This window comes from Rhopalosiphum maidis, chromosome 4 (assembly GCF_003676215.2).
Source record: "Rhopalosiphum maidis isolate BTI-1 chromosome 4, ASM367621v3, whole genome shotgun sequence".
NCBI classification, from domain to species: Eukaryota; Metazoa; Arthropoda; class Insecta; order Hemiptera; family Aphididae; genus Rhopalosiphum; species Rhopalosiphum maidis.
Window position 1 is genome coordinate 19,551,554 of NC_040880.1, and position 27,245 is coordinate 19,578,798.

Below are 27,245 nucleotides of genomic sequence, written 5' to 3' on the forward strand. Positions count from 1 at the left end.
TTCTGGGGATATTAATAAAATCTACTATTTTTATTGAAATAACTAAGTTGTAACTAAGAAATTTCATTATTATATTAAATACCTTTCAAAAATATATTATTTTGTTTGTGGTTTAATTTATATTTTTATACCTGCTAGTATTAATATTTATACAGAAAAAATTAAAACAACAAAAATCGTTTCAAATAAACATAATGTAAATCATGTGGTAATTTTATTTGTAATGTTCATCGGTTAATATATATATATATAAATACTTATTTAATATTTTTTTATTTACATTTATAACATATTTGTTAAAATATATTTTATTAATAATCTTTAAAATATTTGCTATTAAATAATAATCAAATAATTTAAATTGCACAAACATACCAAAATTCTTTGTTTAATATTAAAAATAATTTAATAAATTAAACAACTAATTATTATTTATTATATAAAAAGTATTTTTACATGTATTGGTTGCGAAAATTCTTTAGAAATTTTATATTTTGAAAATTTTGTTTTAGATGTTTTAGTTAATAAAATTATTAAATTGACTATCATTAGGCTTGAGATTGGAAAATGTAATACAAGGATTATTATATAGTTAGGTATATAATATTAATTATACACCTACGCGTAGTTCTTTGAACTATTTCTGAAAATTACGTATTGATTAATCATTTTATGTATGTGAAATTCGATCATGTAATACACTTATCTTGTTTTCAATTATGAAAATGGCAAGATATACTTTAATTTGGTTTGCTACTTAACCGACTTGTCATTTATGTATAAACTACAAAAGATAAATACATTGACATGTACAATTTACTCCCTAAATAATTTAAAAATTTTACAGCCAGGTACGAATCCCTGGTTCCCCACTCCTAAATTAGGCACTGAGTATAAAATTAATTGGTCGTTTAGCTTACTTCTCGTTGAGCCTGGGCTTGCCGTTGTCTTCCCTAGCAGTCAGTGGATACCCATTAGCGTCTCGGTAAAATGCAAACAGGCTTACAGAGAAACCGAGCGCGTGCAGTATTTCGTGCTTGACCGTGGATAGGAGCACTTCGAGCTCCTGCGGCTTAGTGCTGATGCTCTCTGGACACAGGTTGGCATGTCCGGCAATCGGCCGGTCCAGCGACGATTCCTGCTGGCAGTGAGCTGCGTACGCCACCGTCAACCCTTTGTGGCACCGTTCCGTCTCCATTGCGCTTACATAGAACACGAAGTCAGCTCCTTCAATGCCCACGCCTGATTTTGATGTTCCCGTGCCACAATCCATGCCTGATGCGTTACACGTTTTGCATGCCTAAATAAATAAAGACACTCGTTACATAATATGTAATCATACAATTTCTATGGTTTATCTACCTCCTATAAGCAAAGCTTGTGTTGGAGGTAGAGAGTTATTTTTGTGAATTTTAATATTTTACTGATAGGTAATATTATTTATCTAAATATATACTAAGCAAAAAACAGATTTAACAATAAGAACAGAAAGAAAAAAAAGAAATATAAGAACAGCATTATTGAAATTTAGTATATACTATACATAAATAATATATTATATAAAGTTTACAAGTATTTTAAAGCTCACATAATAACGATTAACTTATATATCTATTTATATTAATTTTAGTATTAATTCTTAAGTATTTTTTTACATTTAAGTTTAAAGAGTTGATTATTTTTGGTCCTAGATAGTTAACGAATTTTTGGCCTATTTTTTTGTTTGCATAATCGATTTTTATGTCATATGCTATGTTTTCACGCTTATTAAGCATATCATCCAGTGGGGACCATTTTTTTAATGTAATGGTAAAACATTAAGTTCTACATTTCATTTAATTCTCTTTTATGGATCCGGATTTATTTTTTTTGTCAAGGCAGGTACGAACTGCATTACAGAAATGTATCTATAAAAAACTTGTTGTTTCTGAGTTATTAAAATGTTTATATTAAAGATAACCTTAAAGATGATACATATATAGATGTATCTATATATTTAATTTAGTACTTATTATATTCTGACAAATTGTACAAAGTATACAATTTTGATAGATTAATATCGATTACTATAATTTATAAATCCTCCTATTTTGCAATCATGGAACTATATTATTTTAGGAAGATTTGAATTTTCATCAACCTTTGAAAATTTTTGAAAAATTAGACTAAATTTTACAAATAACTGTTAGCTTATTATCATCAAGCTGAAAAGTGTGTCATAAATGCATAATAATATGGACACATAATTATGAAAATATGCCAATAATCCGTGCCCAATTCAACGAAATTGGGCCATAGTTTGCCTACTTACTAAAGCGTTCCTCAAATTTTTATAAATTTAAACTTATGAAGAGAAATAATTTTTAAATAAATCTATGTTTAATATAATATAATATATATATAATATATAGTTTTGTAAAAAAACGTCTTGCACTTTTCAGTTTATTTGAAAACAATTAAACAAATATGATTATTTTTAAACTAAATTTAGTCTACGATTCTACGCTATATAGCCACAAACATTTTATAATATTAAACATTGATTTTTAAAATCAATACAGCTGATTAAAGAAAATATTAACCAAGATAAAATAGCTCTGAAAAAAATGTCAAGTATAACAAAACGATACAGTAAAAAACAACAAGGTTATAAACGTCAAAATATAGGTTTTAACTAAAAATCACATATATCATTTTTCAAATAAAAATAATAAAAATCGAGCGTTTGATCTAAAACGATAGATATCATAATATAATCCTGACTTAATTTATTGTTATTGACAATGAAACATTAATATTAAAATTGAAATGAAACTTGATATAATGCTGAAACTAATTAAAATGTTTGTCCTTGTGTACTTTAAAATTATAATTTTGTAGTTTTTTGTTTGGCTTTTTCCCGTGTTATTTTAACCGATTACCATAACAATATGTGTAATACACTAGTAATAAGTCCCTTAGATGTTTGGAGTCAAGTGCATATGTACCCTGACTTTACTTACGTAAACATAGCCCACCATAAACAAGTGATTATAGACAAATGCTTATAATATAATGCATTTAAAAATTAAAATACATGACCTAGCACGGTATATTATGTTTAATGTGAGCATTGATGAGTTTCGCCACGCTTATATTATAATATCATCATGCCATAATGATATGGCTGTTCTTCAGTTCTGTATTTCAAGATATTGAAAATTACAATATTTACATATATAATCATTTATGTTAAGTTAATTTAGGTACTTTATTATTACTTACTATATACTTAAAGATATTTAAACTAATCATAAATAATAACTTAACGAAAGACATTTGTTAAAATAATATCACGAAAATTAAAATATATATATATATTTTTTAATTCAATATCTATTTTATTATTATTGTTACACATTTTACCTCCAAATGCTCTTCGGGAACTTGTACTTCACCGCACATTGTTCGGTCTTCACACGCATTCTTGCAGTATGGATGAGGATCCCCTTTTCGATAAAAAACTTGATTGTTAACACATTTTCTGTAAAAAAATTTAAGAATTTAATAAAAAAAAATTCAATAGGTACATTTATTATATTTGCACGTTGCTAAATTAAAATATTAAAAAATTGATCAGAATTCAAAAAGTTCAAGTTTTGTACTATTAATCCACATCTGGATTAAAATTGTAAATACTTTCTATTCATTTTTTGAGATTAAAATTTGTTTATAAGGGCAAGTTTAAATATAATACATAATGTATAGCTATTATATTATGATATATATATATATATAAAGTTCCCTTACACTGATTACACTGATATAAAAATATTTATAATTTATAGAAATATGATAGTTATTACTAACTCGAAATGTTCGTAGTACATAGGTACCATCTTGTATGATTGCACTAATAAAGGATTTTTCTAAATCTGTATTTTAAAGAGACTTACAAATAGATTTGCTGGCTCAAAAAAAAACAAACATGCTTCTGTTTATTTAACGTTGTCATTGGTTACAGAAAATAAAATATTATGTTTTTAGAATTGGGTATAATTTGATATGTTTATTTTATATTTAAAGAAACCATTTAATAACTGTGTTAGAAATCTGTGTAGTTCACATTTAAATAAGTTTAGGATAATGTAAATCCACAAACATTATTTAATTTGTCACAGGCGACGCCGTGAGGAATCAACTAGTACTATACGTGTATATTCTATGGCTTGTATTAGTGTGAACTAAAAATTCAATTTAGTAATAATTTACATTTGCATTGTATTTTACTAATTTCAGGAACGTACTGTATATGCATTGTGTGTAAATATAAAAATGACTATCTACTTTTTTCGTATTTAAACCGATAACTACCGATAAGTAATCAATGATTACTGTTTTAGATTCTAAGTGGAGCTCAAAAGGAGTGTTTTATGTTTTGTGTATGTATGTTTGTGTGTCATCACCTTTTGATATAGTAAAAAATTATTCAATCTTCAACTCTTTGGGTTAATAATAAAAATTCCTAGTACCTTACAAAGTAATCGGGAGAAACTTGAAAAAGAATTAGAGAAAACTGGGAATCTTATATAAAACCAGTTTCTGGCCAAACTGATTTTATTTTTTTATTTTAATTAAAAATAAATAACCTTAAACTTGATATTATCACCAAATATTTGTATGAAACATATTTAGATATGATATAGTTTTAAAATAGTTTGTCTCTTCTTAATTATAGAAAACTATAGGTACTTGAAATTTTTGGCTTATTTCAGTTTTCCATTGATTTATGTACAATAATATTTTTATCTGTGACCAAAAATCTTGAAAAATTAATACATTATAGTTATTCTTACTACAATTAAAAAATACCGAAAGTATATTTAAATTTTTTTTTTTAATCGCTTAAAGATTAAAATTTCTAATAATCATTAAATGACAAGACGATGAAAATTATTGTATAGTTAAAAATGTAAAAAATATTCAAACAATTTAAAGAAGATTCCTTATAAGTTATTTTAAAAGCAAACTATTCAATGCCAAGGTTAACACGACAACTATTATATAGCAAAATAACTTCCCTGTTTTTCAATTCAATTTTAATGGTTTTAGGATTGGATATTTTTTTGAAATTATTACTTGAATTATGCCAGATGTTATTATTTTTCACCATAATTAACGCTATCTTAAAAGTTGTTAATATATATAATTTAAATTAATGTTGTTCTTTATTCATTTTTGATTATCTTAGAACTATTAGACATAGACAATTTTCAACAAAAATGTCAATTAATTCTTACATATAATTTCCTTTTATTAATGCTTATCATTAATTTTAAATAGATTTTTCACATAATTACCGGTTGAGTCGAATAACGTTTTCAGTTTTGCGAACCATGAGTGCTTGTTCCCAAAAACGTACAGCTTCCGGTAGTATGGTATTCTAAAAAGAAAAGAAACAATGATCAACAACATTTTGATTACATTTGAAATGTGACAGTACCAGAGAATAAAATCAATTAATCGGTTGGTTAATTAAGCCATTTAGTTCTTAAGCCATTTAGTAGGTCGCGTAGTATAATGTGAAACTGTTATCAATGTGATCCCCTTACAAGGCAATGGTGTTATCCAATAGTATACCTACTATTATTATTAGCTTTAGACGCTTTCTAATATCCAGTTAACGGACACGTGTTACTCATTGAAAATCGTTTCACATATTATAATGGTCCAATCTTGATAGTGCACATAAAATTACGAATTTCGTATTTGTATTTTTTGTTATTAGCATATTCTATATCTAAACAATTGATTTGACAGTTTTGATATAGGTAAAATTATGTAACAGATTTGTGAATTCTTTACCTTACAATATTAGATTCTGCATATAAAACTAGAAATTGGTTTTAAACTTTAGATATTTTTGGAAATTTATTTGCGAGTAGTAATTTCCAATATAGTTCAATGCATGTAAATATAAATTTCTTAAGGTATTTTTTTAGATATGTTTGATAAAAACTTTAGCCCAAACATATTCATAAATAAAAATTGGCGATAAATGAGAAATCATAGTTTTTAAATTCAACAATATTAATATAATACATATATTGTGCCTATATTACGTCAAAGCGAGCAAAGTTTTCCTAAGTTATTTATACGCAAAGCGCAACTATTATTATTAAAATCATTAAAATAATAGATCTCCACAGTTAAAAAAGAAAAAATATAAAAACGGATTAGGGTTGTTGTCAAACACATTCTACATTAATTCAGATTTCATTACAATATATATTTTATTATTTTTAGATTTTCAAACAGTTTTCAAGGACAATAGGATAATTGATGTTTCGTAATAGGGCAAGAAATCTTTCGATTATATACTCTATAATATAGAGTCTATATAATATATTGCAACATAAATATGAAACACGAATAAGGAAATTAATACTGATTCAATAATAGCTATAAGTTTAATTTTTTTTTTTTATCTGTCTTACATTATTATTATTAGTATACGTTAAATTAAATACCTATACCAATAAATTTTTCAAAAACAAGAATATTTCTTACATCTATGACCATTATACAAAGCTATTGTCCAAATAAAGATATATCATTGAATTCAAATTTTTACACACCCACAATAGCTACCCATTAGAGACCTAATGTACAATAGAGCGGTATCTACTTGTCTAAATTATTTTTTTTTTTTTTTTATTCGTTTATTTTGAAAAAAAACTAGGAATTTTGATTTTGATCTTTCAATTAGACTTCATTTGCTATCAAAAACTACTATCAAAGTATATTATGTACTAATTTTTGTGTATAGAAATAAAAAACATATCATTGTACAAAATCAATACATTTATGGCTTCACTCGGAATTGAAATATGATTAAAATTAAGGGAGTTTTCTATGTATTTTTTCATCTACATTCATGAGAGAACTGAAAACACTAAAAAATATAAAATATACTTTTTTAACCTGTATATTTATTATTTTCAGAAATAAAATACATGACATGAACAGATTACTAATTTTAACTTTTTCTATATCCCTATGGAGTATATTTTTATGAGTTTTAAATTTATTTTCTAACAAAAGTTATGAAAACCCACATTTTAATTTATCCACCATTTGAGTTATACATAATTTCAAAAATATCAAATAAAATTTACGAATTTGTAATAAATTAGTTTTTATTTGCAATAATTAACGGATTTTAAAAAAAATCATTAGATAAACAAAAATATGAAAATCTATTGAAGTAAGAATTAACTAAGAATAAAAAACTGGTTATACTTGAAAAATTGTAAAGTATTTACTTGGTGTCTTAAGGTACCCTTAAGTCTTTTAAATTCATAATAAACATAGATGACTAAATATAGTATGACAGTTTTTATGATACTTTATAAGAAAAGTTTTTATGATATACTTTTAATAATTTATAATTATATTAACTTATCAGTAATTTGACCAAATGCTCATAATTTCTGGAAAAGGTAATCAAGAAAGTGCTGGAAGAAACGTCATAACTTAATTTCTTTTCTATAAAAACACACAAATATATATATTGCAAATTTAATTCAATTCATAAATTATTTTGTGTACGAAATACACAATTTTATAAAACAATTTTATTTGAAAAAAACATGGAATAAATTTTTTTCTTTTTAAAGAATTATTGTTGTATATTAAATATTTATTAAATATTTATATGTTATGTATATATTCAATGAAAAATTATAAATAAACAGAAAAACAATTATTATTCATTTTTAATTACATTTTAGTAGAAGATGCAATAGTTTAGATTGTATAACATATATTTAAACACATAAATATTTACATGAATAATTAATTATAAAAATTGAAAGGCTGTCAAATTCTTAGATAAAAATAAATTGATTTTGTAATTCGTTTAAATATTTTTTTGTCGTTTACGTTTTAGCAATATAATTATTTTTTTAATCGATTAGAAAAATTTTAATATTTTATCATTAGTTTGTGTTTCTTTATTATATTTCTGATAGTAAATGTTGTGTAATATTAATAACGCCAAGTTATACTTAAGTGATTTTTACTAAAGTTAGATAGTAAGACAGACGAGTGCCCTCTCGTCTAATCTGCCCCTTGTACAGGAGTCCTAATAAATAAGTATTCGTTATTTATTATAATAAATTAATAAATAGAAAAGATTTGAATTTAAACAGAATAATTTGTTAATTTAATTTTACATTTTTAAGTTATGTTATAGTAAACAATACATATTTATTTTTAATATTACAACAATTATTATACAATATGCTTATAGATATATAATACACCAAACTATTTATAATTAAATTATATTAAAATGTATAAAACAACAAAATTAATTAAAATTAAAATTAATAATACTAAAATAGAGTAATTCAATAGTTCGATTTATTTTTAAGTGTTTTTTATAGTCTATGCTCTTTCAAAAAAATAAAACATTCTTTGTTACAAGCAACTCTACTCATGTTTATAGAGTAGAAAACATTTTTGGTATACCAAGATTTTGTAACTAAATTGTGTACCTACTTAATATAACTACACTTATTTGTGTAATTTATCATGCGATTGAGTTAATTTTAATACAATGTTTCATACGTTATCAAAACCACACGACATTTTTACATTTTTACTTACTAAAATTAATATACAAATTATATAAACATTTTAATAATTAAATTTTAGATTCTGAACGGAGTGATGAATGTATTGATTTTACAATGATGTGTGTGTTCTTTTTTTTTGTGTGTCTGTCATCGTGTTTTGGAACTTTGAAAAGTTCTTTGAAAAGGAAAATGAAACTAGTTAGTACTATGGGGGGAAGGTCAAAGGTAAAAAATTCCAATAATTTTCAAATGCGTCTAGAAAACCCCTAAAAAAGTAACAGAGAAACGGGAATTTTAACGCATAACGCCAGTTTTTTACAAAATCGATTTTTTTTATCTGGCTGTAACTAAAAAACGAATTTTTTTAAATACTTGAAACTTTCACAAAATTTTTATATTTGCGTTATCTATTTACGATTAAATTTTCAAAATATTTTGACTTTCTTTAAGGTATTTGTAAACAACTGAAATTTTTGATTTTTCTAAATTTTTTTTCTTGAAATACCGATAAAAAAAATTTTGCACACCAAAAAATCTTTAAAATGTAATACAAGGTTTACTTATCGTAATAAAAAAAATCAAAAATCGTTAGTCACAATTTTTGTTTATAAGCATTTAAAATTCAAATGTTTACGAAATATATCAAAATCACGAAAATTAGCAAGGAATAAAAGGTTAAAAATCCCCATATAAGGTTTTCCATTACTAAAAAAAAAAAAATTATAGCGACAATATAGAAAAATTTTATGAGCGTATGAAATTTAATTATTTACGAAACCGCGTAAAATAACGATATATTACAATTTAATTAATTTAAATATAGGTAATTGTATAATATATCCTAAAAATTATCCTAGACTAACAAATCATCTCCGTTCAGAATCGTTTTTCGGATACAATGATACCTGCCATTCAAATTTAATACATCCATTATAGTGACCTACTCTCCATCTCTACTATACAGCAGAGCGATACCCACTTGCCCACCCTTTTTATTTTTAAATTGCAATACCATATTTAAATTAAGTTTTTAGAAAGATTGAAACTATTAACTAAAATGTTAAATGTATCTTTTCGTTAATACATCTGGGGTTAGAAAAAAAACTAAATGGATTAGAAACTGATCACATATTACAAATATTTAGATTATTTAAATTTTTTAAAATTATTCAATTGTTTAAAATTACAATTTGTAAAAACTATAAAAGATTGATTAGTATTATTAATAATTTATTGACTACAGGATTAATTAATAAAGAAATAAGCGCACAAACTTTTTAAAGCCACAGCAGTCTTATAATTTTTTTTTGTCATTTGAATAATTAAAAATAAATAGTTATTTTTAATATTTAGACTGTAATTTATTGATTTCGTTAATTTGTTGTCATTAATACTCTTTGAATACTTATAAAATTATTCTTCAAATAATACAATTAAATATTTTTTACATGCAATATAAATGTAATTATGTGAATGTGAATAAATCAAATCTCATTAGTTTCATAGAAACTCTTTCCTAAACGAATGATTTTCAATCATTTTAAATTACTTCATAATAATTTGATAAATATAATTTATAAAATAAATTATAATAAAGAGCGTTAGAGGATGTAAACGCACTGTTAGTCTTTTCTCTCGAACCCACGCGTGACAAAGCAAATCTACATTCAGCAGAACCAATTTCTGTTGTTAGCTTTAGTATTGGAGAGAATTAACCTTAAATTAAATGTAAGAATATTATCTAAGGTATAAGCTTAGCGATATTTCAATTTTAATATTTTCCAGGTTAATATTTATACCTTTTTTCACAACAAGTTAATTTCCTTTAATATTAAAACTAATAATATAAGAATCGTTCTGCTCGACGTGAATTCGCTATTTAGCGCGTAGGTCAGATAGAGAAAACAAATAGTGCACCGACATCCTTTTAAGTATTATTATACCTATATAGTATATACTATATAATTACCGTATATTGATTTATGTAACAGAAAACCAAAAATGGTTTATTTCAAATAAATAAAAATAAGCAAATTACATATTATTAAGTATTGATATTTGGTAGAATTTGAATATCATTATAAAGACAAGACAATAAAATATTATAATTTATACACTAGGTATACTATTTTTATACATATAAGTTGAGAATCTATTTTAGATTTGAATTAGGAAAATAAAATTATGTAGTAATCCAATATTTCAATGTTACTTATATAGTTTATGTTTTGCAAGTAAATTAATAAAAAATTAATCCATCATATTTATTTTCAAATGTATTTATAAAATTAGGAAAATAACGACTAAAAAATAAAAAATAAATAACAACGAAAGTTAATAAAAATAAAATCAGTCCGCACTTATACTGGTCACACCATGAAACACTTTCGTTTAACATGACGCCTCCATTATACTTCGTATTTAGGTACACGTCATTATCGATTCTACCCACTTCTAATAAAGTTTCTCATTATAGGTAGTTGTATAATCGTGACTAAAGAAATATTACAATAAATATTTAAATAAACCTAAGAACGGACACCAGTACAGTGTCTCAAAAAATGCATGATCCAGTTCTGCGATTGTGTTTATGTAATGGTTTAACGTCTACTTCCGGACTGACTCTACGAAAACCAATTGTCGGTTTTTAACGAAAGCGTCTACAATGGCTCCAGGCGAATTAGTAGTAATTACAATACTTTGGGTGTGTATGTTTTATATAGCTACGCCAACATAGTTACCGAATTGAAATTTCTTAGAATGAGAATATTAACAATTTATAATATTACTTAAATACAAAAATTTATTTTGGACATGAAAATATCTATGCAAAGTTACTAACAGTTATTCAAGGAAACAAAATGAAATTTTTATGTGTTCACTTTAATCCTCTATATATATACATATTTAAGTTTAAAAAAGCATAATTATTTAATTTTTTGATAACTATTTTAAACTAAGAGTTGTTAAAAATATTATAATTATTTGATCTATTAGGAAAGGCGTAATTAGGCGTAAGAGCCTGCAGAAATACTTATATAATATTATGATTAAATGGATTTAAATAAAAGTTCCATATAAAAATAGTTTTATAATGGAACACATTAGTATTTAACAACAGGTGTGCCGTCATTTTTTTTAATTTTTAACGATGTTGAAAATTACTTAGCAGTTACAAAAGCGATACTAATAAGTACTAGGTTTTTGAGTATTCAAACCAAAATAAAAAACGTAAAATATATTGTTTTGGGCCACTATTTTAATTTAAATAAAAGAAGCTAAATAAGTTAAAAACAGGACTAATAAATCGATAATAAACATGATAATATATCAAACTGTAAAAGTAAAGTATTTGTAGGTATCTACATAACATGTATATTATTGGGGCTAATATATAACATACAGATGTAGGAATTTACTTGAATAATTTGCACGATTTATCGCATTGTAATACAGAACTTTAAAATCTTTTTATTACATCCCTTTGATAATCAACAGAGAGTTTTTTTTTGTTGAAATAAGTAACCTAGTTATGTTTTACAGAAATGTAAATTCGCCCAAAAAAAAAAAATTTATTCTAGGTAAATATTAAATAACAAATGTACTTTAATAAACTTAAATAGTAGAAATCCAAACGATACAAATATTTTCATAGTGTCTGATCTATGTAAGGTCAACAACTGATACTATAGTAAAAGTACAGTAATTAATGCAGCAACCATAAGTGCTATTCAGTTTACCGTTTATTTTGAATTTAAATCTCCCTCTCTCTCTCACACACACACACACACACACACACACACACACACACACACACACACACACACACACACACACACACTTACTCTCTCCATCTTTCTCACTAAATTATTTTCTGAAATACACTATCAAATATTGTTGAGTTATAATTCTAAAATATTAATAAATAATCACGACGGTAAACTGGCATTTTAATATTTTACCCAATGAAATGTTCAGCATTTTGGAAATTCGTCCCTTGACATAACCCCTACCCTATAATTACAATTAACGGAAATAATTTTCTCTTTGTTTTTAAACTGAAGAATGCGTGTATAATAAATAGTAACAATACATTTATCTAAATAGTAACAATGTACACTCAATAATGAAAAATTTTTAAAATTTAAACTGCGCAGATTTTTTTTTTCATTCAACGATGAACGTAAAAATTTTAATTGGAATTATGTGTACTTACAAGACTTATGATGTACCGACTTGCATATTAAACATAATATATTGTATAAAATGTGTATATTGTATTCCTACTTTCTATATTAAATGTTAACTCCGCCTTAGTAATAGTTTAAGTCTCGCGGAAATACAAAATTAATTTAATGAAGATTTTCTTTATATTTTTAAGAATTACAATTTTTTTTTTTTTTTAAATTCATAAATAATGTTCTTAATATAAATTAAGATTATGCAATTATTATAAAGAAATTATAAAAACAATAAATGAGGTTAAATAAAATTTTTTAGCTCAAAAATATTAAAAATATTTTTAAATTATAACATATTTAAATAAGTCATTATTAATATTTGATGGAAATTACAAACATCTAAGGTTATTCATTTTTGAATTACAACTAAATAAGAAAATCAATTTTGTTAAAAACTAGTTTTAGGTAAAAAAAACACCAGTTTTTCCTATTATTTTTTAAAATACTTGGGATTTTCAATTTTTACCTCCTAAAAGTACCAATTACATTGATTTTTCAATAAATGTACTAAATTTGAAAATCAAAGTATTGTTTCTAATAAACACATTTTATTGTAAAATCAATAGATTCATCATTCCTCCGAGGATGTAAAATATTAAATATAGTTAAAACGTTCTATTTACGTTCATACATGTGTACGCATCTTTCTAATTAATTAAAATAACAATAAATTATAAAAAAAAATTTATCTTTGAGTTAATAGTGTTAATACACAATTTAGTATTTAAGTACGATCGGGATTCTATTTATAAGTACATCTTACGTACGTTAAGAATTAAGATATAGAAAACTGTATATCTTGACGATACCTATAATTGTCTTGTACAACTATACAGTATACTATACCTACTCCATTATAATTTATAAATAAGGAAATAATCGCCCACCTATTTGTGCCAAAATAAAAAAGGTATGTTTTTTTCCGACAGCCCATTTGCGCCAAAGCAAATAAAGTGATATAATTTTTTCTCAAATAATAATCAATATAATTTTATTTAAATCATAGTCAATTGTAGGAATTTTTTTTAAATAATAATTAATAATACACAATTTTTTGAAACAATAATCAAGATTGGTATAAATTGTTTTTAAAAACTATAGAATATAGATAATAATAGTTGATAATATGCAAAGCTTTAAAATCTAAAGACTTATAAAAATAACTTTATTATACGTTTCAGACACGACGTATTTTAAATATATGAATTAACCAAGTTATTAATGAAAAATGTTTACGCAGGAAAATTTGGCGCAAATGGGCAGTACCCAAAACAAATACATTTTTTTTTGACATGAAAAACGTATTTTTGGAAGTAACTAAATTAATATAAATACATTTTTTAAAATAGCATATTGTTTATCATTATATCATTATCTAATCATTAAAAAAATAAATTATTTTTATGTTTTAAATTATTCTTAAAAATTAAGATAGTAATTGTATAGTTCACAATATTAGATAATTAAAGAATCATGATAGGTAAGTCAAACTAATTTTGAAATAAAAACATGTAATATTTATTTCACTTTTAACACCTCTGATTGTGATGTAATGGGTCAAAAGGGCTTTCATTGCTGGACACACAACCTGGAGAAAGGATTTAATAATAGCCATCATATACAGATAGCATCACTATATGGAGTCATGGACATAGGACATATAATGTGCCTCTCTCCAACTTCAAACGTTATAACAATATTACTATATGTTAAAATTTAATTTACTATATGATAACAATTTATTACTACTCCAATGGTATATACAATATGTATTATGTACTCTATAAATTTATTGATAATTAAATATTTAGAATAATGTAAAAAGTAGTTATATGTTATTTTCAAAGTCACATTAACATTAATACTCCGCCATAAACAATAACAGATGGTAGACAAGTACGACCTATTTACGCACGAATTTTAATAAATTGAATTAAACATGAGGTAATAAAACAAAACTTCCATAACATCACTGTGAATTATTTAATTAATAATTTCAGTAAATTTATAAAATATTTATATATACTTATATAAATCAGTTAGATTGTAAAACAAATTAAGTGGATAGACACAATATGATTACATTTAATAAGTTTTAACCTTTTTTTCGTGTAATATATTTAATTATCGGGAAGCTACTAAATTGTACAATACAGAATCCCAAAAACAATATAATTTAATTTTTAAAGTCAATACTTCAGCTAGTGATCTAATGAAAAATACGCTTCTCCCTTAAATGAAAACGATTTGAATATTTATACAAATTTGACAATACTATTATATAAAGCCTTAAAACCTAAAAAAAAACTTACATTTATTAGCTGAAATTTCTCTTCAGTAAGCCTGAAACAAAACAAAAATAATAATTAAAAACAAAAATATGTATAAATCTTTAAAAATAGTTTCGATATAGTTCGCAATATTCTATTTATATGTTCTTAATACTTTTATTATTTACAATATATAATAGCTATAAGTAAATTTGGTGATAAAATAAAATAAAAATAAAATACGTAACATAAGTAAAAATATAACTTGACATTATATTTAGCAGAAAAAACTATATGTATATAATGTTTATAATAATAAAAAAATTATCTGTGTATATTTTTTTCTTCATAACGTTTTACTTTTAATTTTTAACAGAATTTTTTATAAATTGAAAATGCATGTTCAAAGATAGCTTTTTATATTCAAGTGACCTTTCACTTGAAGAATATTTTATTTTACGTTTATTATTAAAACTGTATGTTTTTTTTAATTACATAATATAATTTATAAACCAACAAATAAAACTATTTTTTGTTAAATCTATGAGAAATTGTTACAATTTTCTACTTATATCTATACTTCAAAATTGTAATAAGAACGAAAATACAATATAACATTGTTACTTGATAAACAAAAAGTCAACCAATCGGAACGCTACTTTTATTGGAAAAAGAAAAAAGTCACTTTGGGCTGCATTCGGTGACATTCTTTGAGAACAGATGGCCATAAGAGCCTGAAATCATTGGTATTAATGACTTCACATCATAGGCGTTACAAATCTATCCAGTCAAATAAAAATATAAAATAATTTTAAATATGTTATAGGTATTTAATATTATTTATTTTTTAAATATAATCCAAAATTTTTCTTGTAATAATAAATTTATATAAATTATATGTTTTTTTTATAGTATTAATTATATTTAAAAAACTATATTTTTAAAAATTTAGATTTTAATATTATTTGTTTAAGGAGTTAACTATGGCTATATATATTATTTTTTTTTCAAATAAGAACGATCCTTTTATTTATTACAAATATTAAATTATTAATTAGATTAATTTTTGAAAATATAACTGTATATAAATTATAATTCAAATAAGTAAAGTTTTTGATTTTTTTAACTTTGTTTATTGAAAATATTAAGTCAATTAATTGATTTGGAAGATATAGGGGCTATGATGGTTTGAAAATTATAGTAATTAATAATAGTTTATCATATATAATTTGTAAAAATAATCCTAGTATATACCAGATTTAATGTTACATATTATACTTTATATTTTTGTAAAACCATCCTCAAAACTATCTTATCATAATAAACATTTAAATAGGTCAAAAACTACTCGTTAAAATTTCGATTTAGATAAGCACATCAACATTTAAAATAAAATAACTTGCTTAACAATTTGCAATAAAATGGTTTTCATTTGAAAAGAATAAGATTGTATCACCAAAGCACATTTAAAAAAAAAAAAAAATCTAAATACATTAAATATATTCCTTAAGTATATATTTAAAAGTTCCTATGCCAAGATATTAACAAATTGTTCAAGGGATAAATTAACGGTAAGGGGAGAGGGTTAGGATGCTTGATAAATCAGTTAGTAAATACTGATGTAGTAATATAATTATAATTATAATATAATAGGTCTCATTCGTACACAAGGACAAGTATTAAAAAGTGAATAATAATATTATTATTTTATTTTAAAGTAATGCACCGATAGCCGAGGTCATTAGAGATTTATATGTAAGTAGTGGTATTGTTTTTTAAAACTAATAACATAATGTATATAGTTCTTACAAGTTTTTTCAACAAAGTAATTTCAACTTTATAGACACTTTTTACGTACTTAAAAACTATTAAAAAGTAAAAGTAATACGTATAGACTTCAAAACTTAAATAGATTTGATGTTGAAATTAATGCTTTGTATACAAAAATTCATCAAATATCTACGGCAAGACATATATTATAATAATAATAATGATTATTATATTATTATTATTTTAATTATTATTAATTATTAATAATGTTTAAAAATATTAAACGTTACTTTTAACTACACGTACATATATATACGCCGATCACTGGAAAATATATCAATAGGTACTATTGTTATATGAGCGAAATCACGGTGTTCCTATCATATACGTGCATTATACTTCATTCGATTTATAAACCACAAAATTCTTTAATAACATACAATTAATATAATATGTAATACAAGACGTAAAGTATATGATGTAGAATGTCGACAGTAGTAACAACTACCACGGTACCCAAAACCACAATTGAAGTGATAAAAAGTCTGTCTCTCGTTTATGTACTTACCTATATATAAATTTATGTAAAATATATAATGATTAATGTATATTGTATACTCTATATTTCAAATATAAATAATTGCGGTATGTATGACTGTGGTTGCTAAGTATTGGCTTTTCATATCTCAGCAAACATTTATGCCACTTGAATTTGCATCTTTAATGGCCTAGATTTGATGAAAACAACAATTATGCTGATGTAAATATACTGTATGGAAAAAAAATAGAAATTAAAGGAAATAACCATACAATCTTCATTCCATATTGTAATCGACGTTACACCAATGCATCTCGTGAGGTAAAATTGACTCAATTTTAGCTAATCAACCACTTAACTCGATTTTTTAACTCAGTACGAATTGTGTGACAATTACCTTTTTACTTATTAAAACTATAAAAATATTGAAATTCAAATAATTATAATGATATTAAAAGTTTTAGGAATAATAAATGTATATTGTGTATAATGTAACAAGTTAGGTAAACCTAACGTAATCTAACATAACACCTAACAATAATATATTATTAAATATCATACAATACATTTACAAAACTTCATAGCTAATTGTAAGGGTTTAAATCTAGTTAAAATTTATAAAATTTGTCATAGTAAAATCAGTTGGACATAGGACAAAATAAATTCTATTTCGTTAAAATTAAACATTTTGGTACAAAAAAGTATAAAAATAATTGACAACATTAAACTGTAGGTTATACTATAAAGGAAAAACATGACTATTGTACCATATAAATTATACAGATACATATTGTTCTTGTTATATGTGCACTGAACAAAGTAATTAACTAGTTAGACACATTACATTTAATTGACATAATATAATAGCTATTTTTAAATTGACATGATGTTAAATGTTTTAAAAACATTATTTTATTCAAATAAACGTTTTAAAATCTACACAAATTTAATATTATTCGGATGTAGTGAACAGTGTTTTCTTTTAATTCACTTTGACATTACGCTTTACTGTAATGAATTTAAAATATTGACTATAGCTAAAATATAACAGTGAATTATGTGAATGAAAATGAACAAAATTATTTTTTTTCTATGATTTATATGTAAAACGTTTGTAGACTAGTTTTTTTTGTAAATTACGTTAATAGCGTAATACCGATACAAAAAAATAATGCAAATGCGTAATATGCACAGTTCAACAAACTGAAAATCTAATGGAAAATAAGGGATAAGTGCACTTAGCAAAATGCAAGTTGAATAGAAGTTGAAATGACTTAACTCGTTCAAGTTGCATGGGAATAAATGTGAAACGAAATCGATTTTTACAACCACATTATAGATACAAGTTCTAATAAGTTTTATGAGCAACTTCAAATTAAGTAAGTCGTACAAGATGAACAGATATTTGAATTGATAGAATTATTTATACCTACCCGGTATCAACTTTAAAATTTTAATTATATGTGTGTCGCTTTTATCGTGTAGATAATAATAGTTTTTCGAGGACAATAAATACTAGTATTGCAGTGAAAATTCGAAAAAAAAATATATTTTTAAAACCCTAGGAAAGTTGCTCTGCTATATAATAGATAAGAGTATATCTTAATTTTTACCTTTAACTCAAAGTACCAACTAGATTCGATTTATTACCAAAATTGACCTTCAAACTTGAAGATTGAAGCATTTTCACTGTGCTACTAAAAGTAGCATACTACTAGATACAAAAATATACATTTTTGCTAAATTATGAATTATTAATAAATTCTCAATTCGTTCAGTTGATATATTACATGAAATAATCTATAGCTATATATCTACATATTTGTCAAAGTTTAGATAAAAAATAATAGTTATACAAAAAAAATGTATGTTTAAATCCAATACTTATAGGAATCCAATAGTATAATAGCATAGGCACTGTTTATACCCATAAACATCTCAAAAATTAAAAAATATTTTCATCATATTTGTTTCAAAATCTATTGAAATAATAATTAATCAAGAATAAAAAATTTGATTCTAAAAAAAAATGTGAATAATACATAGTGCTTTAAAAGTAGATAAATAATAATAGTTATAAACGACTAAATAGTATATATGATGATCTTTATAATACTTAAGAAGAAAAGCTTTTAAAACAGATGTTAAATTAATAATTACCTATATAAACTTATCAGTAATTTTACCAGATGCTCACAGACGAAAGAAATAGCATTTTAGAAAGTGCCAGAAGCGACATTATTAAGCCCTTTTTCTTAATACCTAATAAAATCTACAATTAACTGTATTATAAATATAATTCAATAGATAAAATATGTTGAATACGCAAAACATAATTCACAAAGATGTTTTTAAAAGAATACTAGGCGATTATTATTTATAAAATGAACATAGTGGAAGATTAATTTTAAAGAATTGATCTTTTATATTTTATATAAATAATGAAAAGTAATGAAAATACCATAAAATTATTCATATTTGAATTACATATTCTATAAGAAAACTGTAAAGATTCGATAATAAATATTTATCAAGAATACCAGAAAAGTTACTATACTGATTGGTAGGTTTGAGAATCTCTCCATTGAGTTGGTTATTGTAATTAACTTATTAAATTGTAATTCAATGTTTGAATCATTGCATTCAAAAAACTATTTTGAGCGGAGACGGTATAAAGCTTTTATTCCTAAAAATATTTTAAAAATTATTTATTTTACAATGCGTAATTAATTAAATTATTAATATTTAAGGTATACTGAGCCATGATTAATAACTTTTGAATAACAAAAGAAATTACTACAAGGAAGAAGAAAACTCTAAAACAAAAGACTAATAACATACTATTTGCTTGTAAAAAGTGGCGTTGAAAACGTATGGAAAAAAAGGTAAACGAGAAAAGAAAAAGAATAAAAATGTACTAACTCAAGTCAAAGAAACATGAAGCATACTTATATGATAAATGTCATAATGCGATGACGGCAAAGGAAAAAAACTACTAGGAACACCAATAAATGTATATATGCCGTAATTTAAAAAAAATTCAGCGATAGGTACAGGACTTATGCCGGATTAATATGGCTTGCAGAACAAGAAATTAAGAATGAAATTAAATGATATGTACCAACCCAATATAACGTCAATAAAAATAAAAAAATAGTTTACTTATTTCTAAAAATAAATAATATTGTCCAACACCCATTATACAACTCATTTAATCATAAACATAATAGGTACGGAAATAGGTATGTTTTTAAATCCAAATTTAAATACTGTGGTCTTCTATAGTAAATTAATTTAAATTATGTAAACAAATCAAATAATTGACAAAAAATTAAAGAACGATTAAATTAAAACACTTTTTATTTTAAAATAAAAGTGTTAAATAATTATTATTTAAAATATTATCAATATTCAAAATTTTGTTATAATAGCTATTAAAAAATATTTAAGACATAGGCATGATTTTTTTATAAGCATTCAAAATTCAAAATTTAGCAAGTTTTGTCAAAATCATGAAAAAATGTATAAAAAAAATGTTCAATTTAGCTATAGGATGAAAAGAGATATTTTTTATAATATATATTTCAATAAATATAAAGTTTATTCATAAGTAGTTTTTACACCAAAAATTAAAAAAATATTAAGCATATTTTTTTTTATGAACAATTTCAACAAGTTCGGACAAAATTATGTAAGCAAAGTTAAGATTTTAGTTATTTTATTGTGATTCAAAAATATTTTTCATGAAGATTTGAAACTTATAACTATATTATTGTATATAATATACACAATGACATTTTCAAATGCAATGTTTTCGATAAAAATTAATTTAACCTTCTGTAATACTTGGTTATATATATATATATGACAATAGATAGTTTCTCTTAGAATTGTCTTTAAATGCCATGATTTAATCATTGAATTTAAACTTAACGCATTTATTACAGTGACTTACTCAATGACGAGAATAACACCCAAAACCTACTGGCTACTGTACAGTAGAAGCGTTTAATAACTTTCTTTCATTTTTTTTTTAATGTTTATATTTTTTACTATTTTTTATGTAAAATGTCATACTTATATAATGTAACATTAATTGTCAAGTAACAATAAAATAGTTGAGATAAGTTCATAAAATACATCCAATACTTAAATAAAACAAAGTATAACCAATATAGTATTAATTATTATTACATCAAATTTAATTGTTTAATAATTTTAACTACTTAAAAAAAACATAACTCTATTAATATTACATACTTTCAAACATAATTTATACGCATAATATTCATAATAAGATTTAGCTTATATACATTATATTGTTTTCAATGTTTTCATAGTTGTATTTTATTTATGAAACGATTCGGTTCTTTTACAGTAAATTCTAACTCGGTTAAATATTAATAATCAAACAAGATATGAATTTACAATAAATTGAAATGTTCGGTATTTGGCAGGCCATTTATCAAATAGGATTTTGTCAGTTTTCAATTTGATCTGAAGTAGACATGCTTCGAGAAAACACTTTTCGTTTTCCAGAAGACCGATAATATTATTAAGTGAGATTCGAATAATACTACGTTGCTTTTAGCAAATGTCAGTACTGATTTAATAATTCATAAATGTATTTTTGAGATAAAACAATAAAAAAAACTATCTACATCAAAATATTTACATTTACCCGTTAGATCCACGTATTTATCTTTCTTAGCACAATAAAGTAAAATCTAATAAAATTTTAAAATAAATTCTTGTAATTCTTATAAAATTTGTTTCGTTAGTATCTACTATAGGTGATGTAATACAATTTAAATCGTACATAATTTAATAATTAAATAATATAATATACTCTTTTAATTTCAATTAGAATATTTAATATATATTTGTAAAAATAAAAAAGGTAAAATTATCTCCAGTTTATACCAAACTTTATTTTTAATTTAAGCTGGAATTATTACATTTTGAGTTTTTATAAACTTATATATAGATCAATATACATTCTGGCAGTTCAAACTACTTACCGTTATTTTTGTTGCAATTTTAATGACAAACAATAGTTCGAATATTTAATGTCGAAAAAACAAAAAAGCCTTATCTATCGATTCAATATTATACGATCGATGTATTAAGATCTATGGTATACAAGAAAAAATGTAATATATATCTTACTCTAACAAGTGTTTTGAATTAAAAATTGAATTTTGATATTAATAATTTAATAATAAATGAAATATAAATTTATGTTTAAATATGTATAATATATAATATTTAATCACTATAATTACGCAGCAAAATCAACAACATTATTGCTTTACTCAATATTTATGTACATATAATATAAAATTCCTTTAAATTCTGAGTGAAACGATGAATATATTAATTTTGTCATGATGTTTTTATTTTTGTGGATGAGTATACAAGAAGTTATCGATAAAATGGTCCGATTTTCGAAAATGGGGATGATTTTTGATATAAATTTGGATCTAATTTGTACCTACAAAAAATTAAGGAAAAATGGGAATTTTTACAAAATATATTTTGTTTTTTTACGTAACTCGAAAACGAATAACCATAGATACTTGAAGTGTTCACCAAAAGTTTATATTATCGTTTTTTATTTATGATAAAATTATTAAAATACTTCGATTATTTTTAATATATTTATAGACATAAGAATTTTTTAACTTTTTTTTAGTTTTCTTTTATAATTGTCAATTAAAAATTATTTATCGGGTAGAAATGCTTTAAAATTTAATACAAAGTTACTTATAAGCTGTTAATTTCACTAAATGTATTATAATTTTCATTATATGGTTACATTTTTAATTTTTAACTTTTTAAAGTTATTTATAAGCATAAGAAACTTTCAGCTTTTTTTAGATCGATTTCTATAAATGTTCATAAAAAATATACACAATAATATTATATTTAATTTATTTTAAAATTTTATTTATTTAATAAGTACTATAAAGTCTATTTATAAATATATATTTAACTATTTTTTTTGTTTTACTGTATTTACATACAGACATTATTAAGTTTTGTCTTATATATACAGGGTGATTCTTTTATCAAATAACACTCATTATTTCAAAAAGTATTAATGTTTTTGAAAATATTTTTTTACATACTTTCAAATTGTTAAAAAAAACAACGTTTTTAAAATATTTTTTATCCTTATAATTTTTTAAGTTTTTTACTTTTTTAAATGACAACATAGATTTTTAATTTCATATTCCAAAGCAGAATAATTTTTGAGTATTTAGGGCGAATAGTTAATGAGTTATACGTATTTAAAGTTTAGTCGTACGGAGTGGAGTGGTACGGGGTTACCCCACAAAATGTTTGTCCACTACTCCGCTTGTCAAAACTTTAAATAAGTATAACTCATAAACTAATCACCCTAAATTCGAATTTTATGTATCAAAATACTCAAAAAATTATTTTGCTTTGGAATATGAAATTAAAACACTATGCTGTCATTCAAAAAAGTAAAAACTTAAAAAATTATAAGGATAAAAAATATTTTAAAAACGTTTTTTTAACAACTTAAAACTATGTAAAAATATATTTTCAAAAACATTAATACTTTTTGAAATAATGAGTGTTGTTTGATATAAGAATCATTCTGTATATAATATACATATAATATTATAGGAATTAAATACTTATAATATAACAAATGCAATATTTTCGGAAAAAATTACATCAACTCACTATATAGTACTAAAATTAAAACAACTGAAATTAATAGCTATATAAAAAAACATATCACATGGTTATATAGATTATTATAGGCCGTTTGCGTTCAGAATCGTTTTAAATGTTATAATACTGACCCACTCGACACCTGATATACTGACTACTGCTGTGCGGTACCTACTTGTCTATCTCCTTTTATTTTTATTAATGGTTTTAAACTTTTAAATTATAACTTACTAGGACATTTTATAATTAAAATCTTAAAACTCAGTTATACAAATATTTTACTTCAGTTATTAAACATAATGATAATTAAAATAACAATTATTGCGCGTTATACTCGTACAATAAAAGAGCTTGTTTCATAAATTATTCTATAAACAATTTTCAAATGAATGAACAAAAATCTAACGGGTTTGTTAGAATCATACTGTAGAAGATGGCTTACTTTCATATTTATAGTTTCGATTGACAAATGGCTATAAAGAATGGGCAAAAATTTGATTTTAATTCGCATCAAAAGCACCGACGGTAAAGGTCATTTGGCTAATCGTTTCTGGAGAAAGAAAAATGAGGAGGAGAAAGTAAAAATGGAAGGATAAGATAATGAATATAGAGATATAACTAATAACGATACACTTAACATATAAAACCTTTTATTGCTAGTGGTTTAACTAACTCAGGAGTCAAATGTGCTTTTATGTCATTATTTTAGCATTTGAATGAATTTATCATAAATATTTAAGATTATTATTAAACTAGGTATTTATTTTTTATTTTTATGTATCCATATATTATATACGGTTTATTAATTTAAAATTTTTATTTTTCAGTATTCGATTGCATATCTTTTATGAAATTATTAAGCGTTTATTAGCTTAAATATTTTAAACATAACCTTTTTTTTATTTCGCCGTTATTTTGATTACCTATATTACTTTTCACAACTATGCAGTTTAACGTGTACGCTTTTAGTAAATGTGTAATTCCAAACCCTACATTCATTAAGTACTAAAATTCAATAAAACAAATTATTATAATAAGTATAATAATTAAGTGATATAGAGTATAGTTAAAACTGTTATATGTAATTATAATTAAGCGTATTTAGAATTAATACATATATTCTTTTTTAATATTATACGAATTTCTACTTTACTTAAATATTGAAATATTATAGCACATGTTTATAATGCATACTCAGAAAGTCTTATTTTACAAAAATAAATTTTCTAAATTTTTATTATTTACACAATCAACAACTCTTAGTAATACAAAATTATAAAACCCAAACATAAAAATAAAAAATTTTTTTAGACAGTATAAAACCCATCTAAATAAAATTACTTGTGATGTATAAAAACTTATCAAATTTCTATTGTCCTTTCAAAATTTTCACTGGGATATATTTATTCTCAGTTATTTTTTTATCTTATTTTTTCATCTTTATAGAATCAATATTATTTTACAATTATGACACACCACAATCCAAGTTCAATATTTTTCAATACATTTTATTTCACCATAAAATAATTATCCTTTGGTACATGCGTGTTAAAATAATTTATAAAAACAATCCAATCAATGTACTAATTATTATACACATGTCATATCCATATTCTAGGTTCTTGCTCAAAAGTTACACCATTTAAAAATATTTTTAAAAAGTAAAATATTAATTTAAAAATAAATTGTACGCATTGAAAAATTAATTTTAAGTAAATTAATAGTAATTATTAAAACACATAATCACATAACAGATTTCTAAAATTATTATTTTTGAATAACACAATATTCATATACAAATCCTTAATACTAATTGTATTATAATGATAGATATAATTAACTAATTTATTATTCTACGGTGTAAATGATTGAAACCAGTATTAAGATAAAACATCCTGACTTACTACTCAAAAAATGACATTTAATTGTAATTAATATCAGATATTTATTTTTTTTCTATTTATAAAATTACTTATTTATCGAAATTTATAAATTTATTTATTACATAGAGAAAGCTATAATAAAAACTCTTATTTATCCTCAGGCAGTATTACAAAAACAAAAAACTTGAAATGGTTGTAACATGAAATAAATAACAAACTAATAATACTACAATGGCTATATAAAAGCTGAGGCCTTTTACCTTTTTATTAACTGTTCTTGTTATAAATATGTTTTAACTCTGACCATGCGTTGATTTATATATAGTCAATCATTTTACTTGGCATTGTAAACATTTAAAAAAAACCATAATAATTATTTACTTTTCGTTAACTGACCTTCTGTTTACAGATGAATAGAGAATAATGCTCACGATTAGTTTCGTAAACACTATAAATACAAAAATGAAACAAATGTGCCATGGTCATTATTGGTACCCAAGAAAAACAATACACAGTGAAAGCATATGAAGACGAATAAAAGGGAACTAATATTTTTAAGAATTCTATTTTATCTTCTGTTTAGTATCGGATGATATATAATATAGGTGCAAGTAGTGTGGTCGGTCGTGATATTATTTGCATCACTTCTATATCATAAATTTTTTTAGGTTAATTGAACACTATTAGCAGTAAATTGATACTATTATTATAATCACGTAGAATTTCAACAATTTTTGTGTTGGAAGAAATGTCTACTATTTTTTTTAAATCATGAATATATTTCTAATACATACCTACAACGGTTTAACAATATTAATTATTATTATTCATATTAACATTCTTCGTTCTAATGTATTAATACAAAGTGGTTTGAAACATTCATGAAAACAATTGAAACATATATTATATAATAACATAATAATTTATTTTATGCGTATTTTATCAACTGCAGTACAGCTATAATAAAAATATCATACTTAAATTACTTAATGATATATTAAAACATAATTTTTATGTTTAGAAAATGTGTTAACGTATATTTTAGATTTTGAATTCAGCGAAGAATATGTAGTTATTGTTATTATAATGATGTGTTTTATTTATTTTTTTATTTTAATTCTTAATGTTTTATAATACAAGAGATAGTTCACATCGATAAATCTGTTAGTGTTAAATCCTTAAATTTACCTACTAGAAGGTTTTAGTAGAAAATT

General features: G+C 23.2%; 1 protein-coding gene across 1 annotated transcript in view; it reads right to left on the minus strand.

The window, feature by feature from the left end:
- The window catches only part of LOC113548604 (leishmanolysin-like peptidase), a 65,181-nt gene that overhangs the window by 11,904 nt on the left and 26,032 nt on the right, over window positions 1-27,245 (minus strand). The window contains exons 3-6 of the mRNA XM_026949566.1: window positions 15,175-15,205; window positions 5,340-5,422; window positions 3,406-3,523; window positions 921-1,300 (exon numbers count right to left, since the gene is read on the minus strand). Of these exons, the coding sequence (XP_026805367.1) occupies window positions 921-1,300; window positions 3,406-3,523; window positions 5,340-5,422; window positions 15,175-15,205 (612 nt within the window). The remainder of the gene's footprint in view (window positions 1-920; window positions 1,301-3,405; window positions 3,524-5,339; window positions 5,423-15,174; window positions 15,206-27,245) is intronic.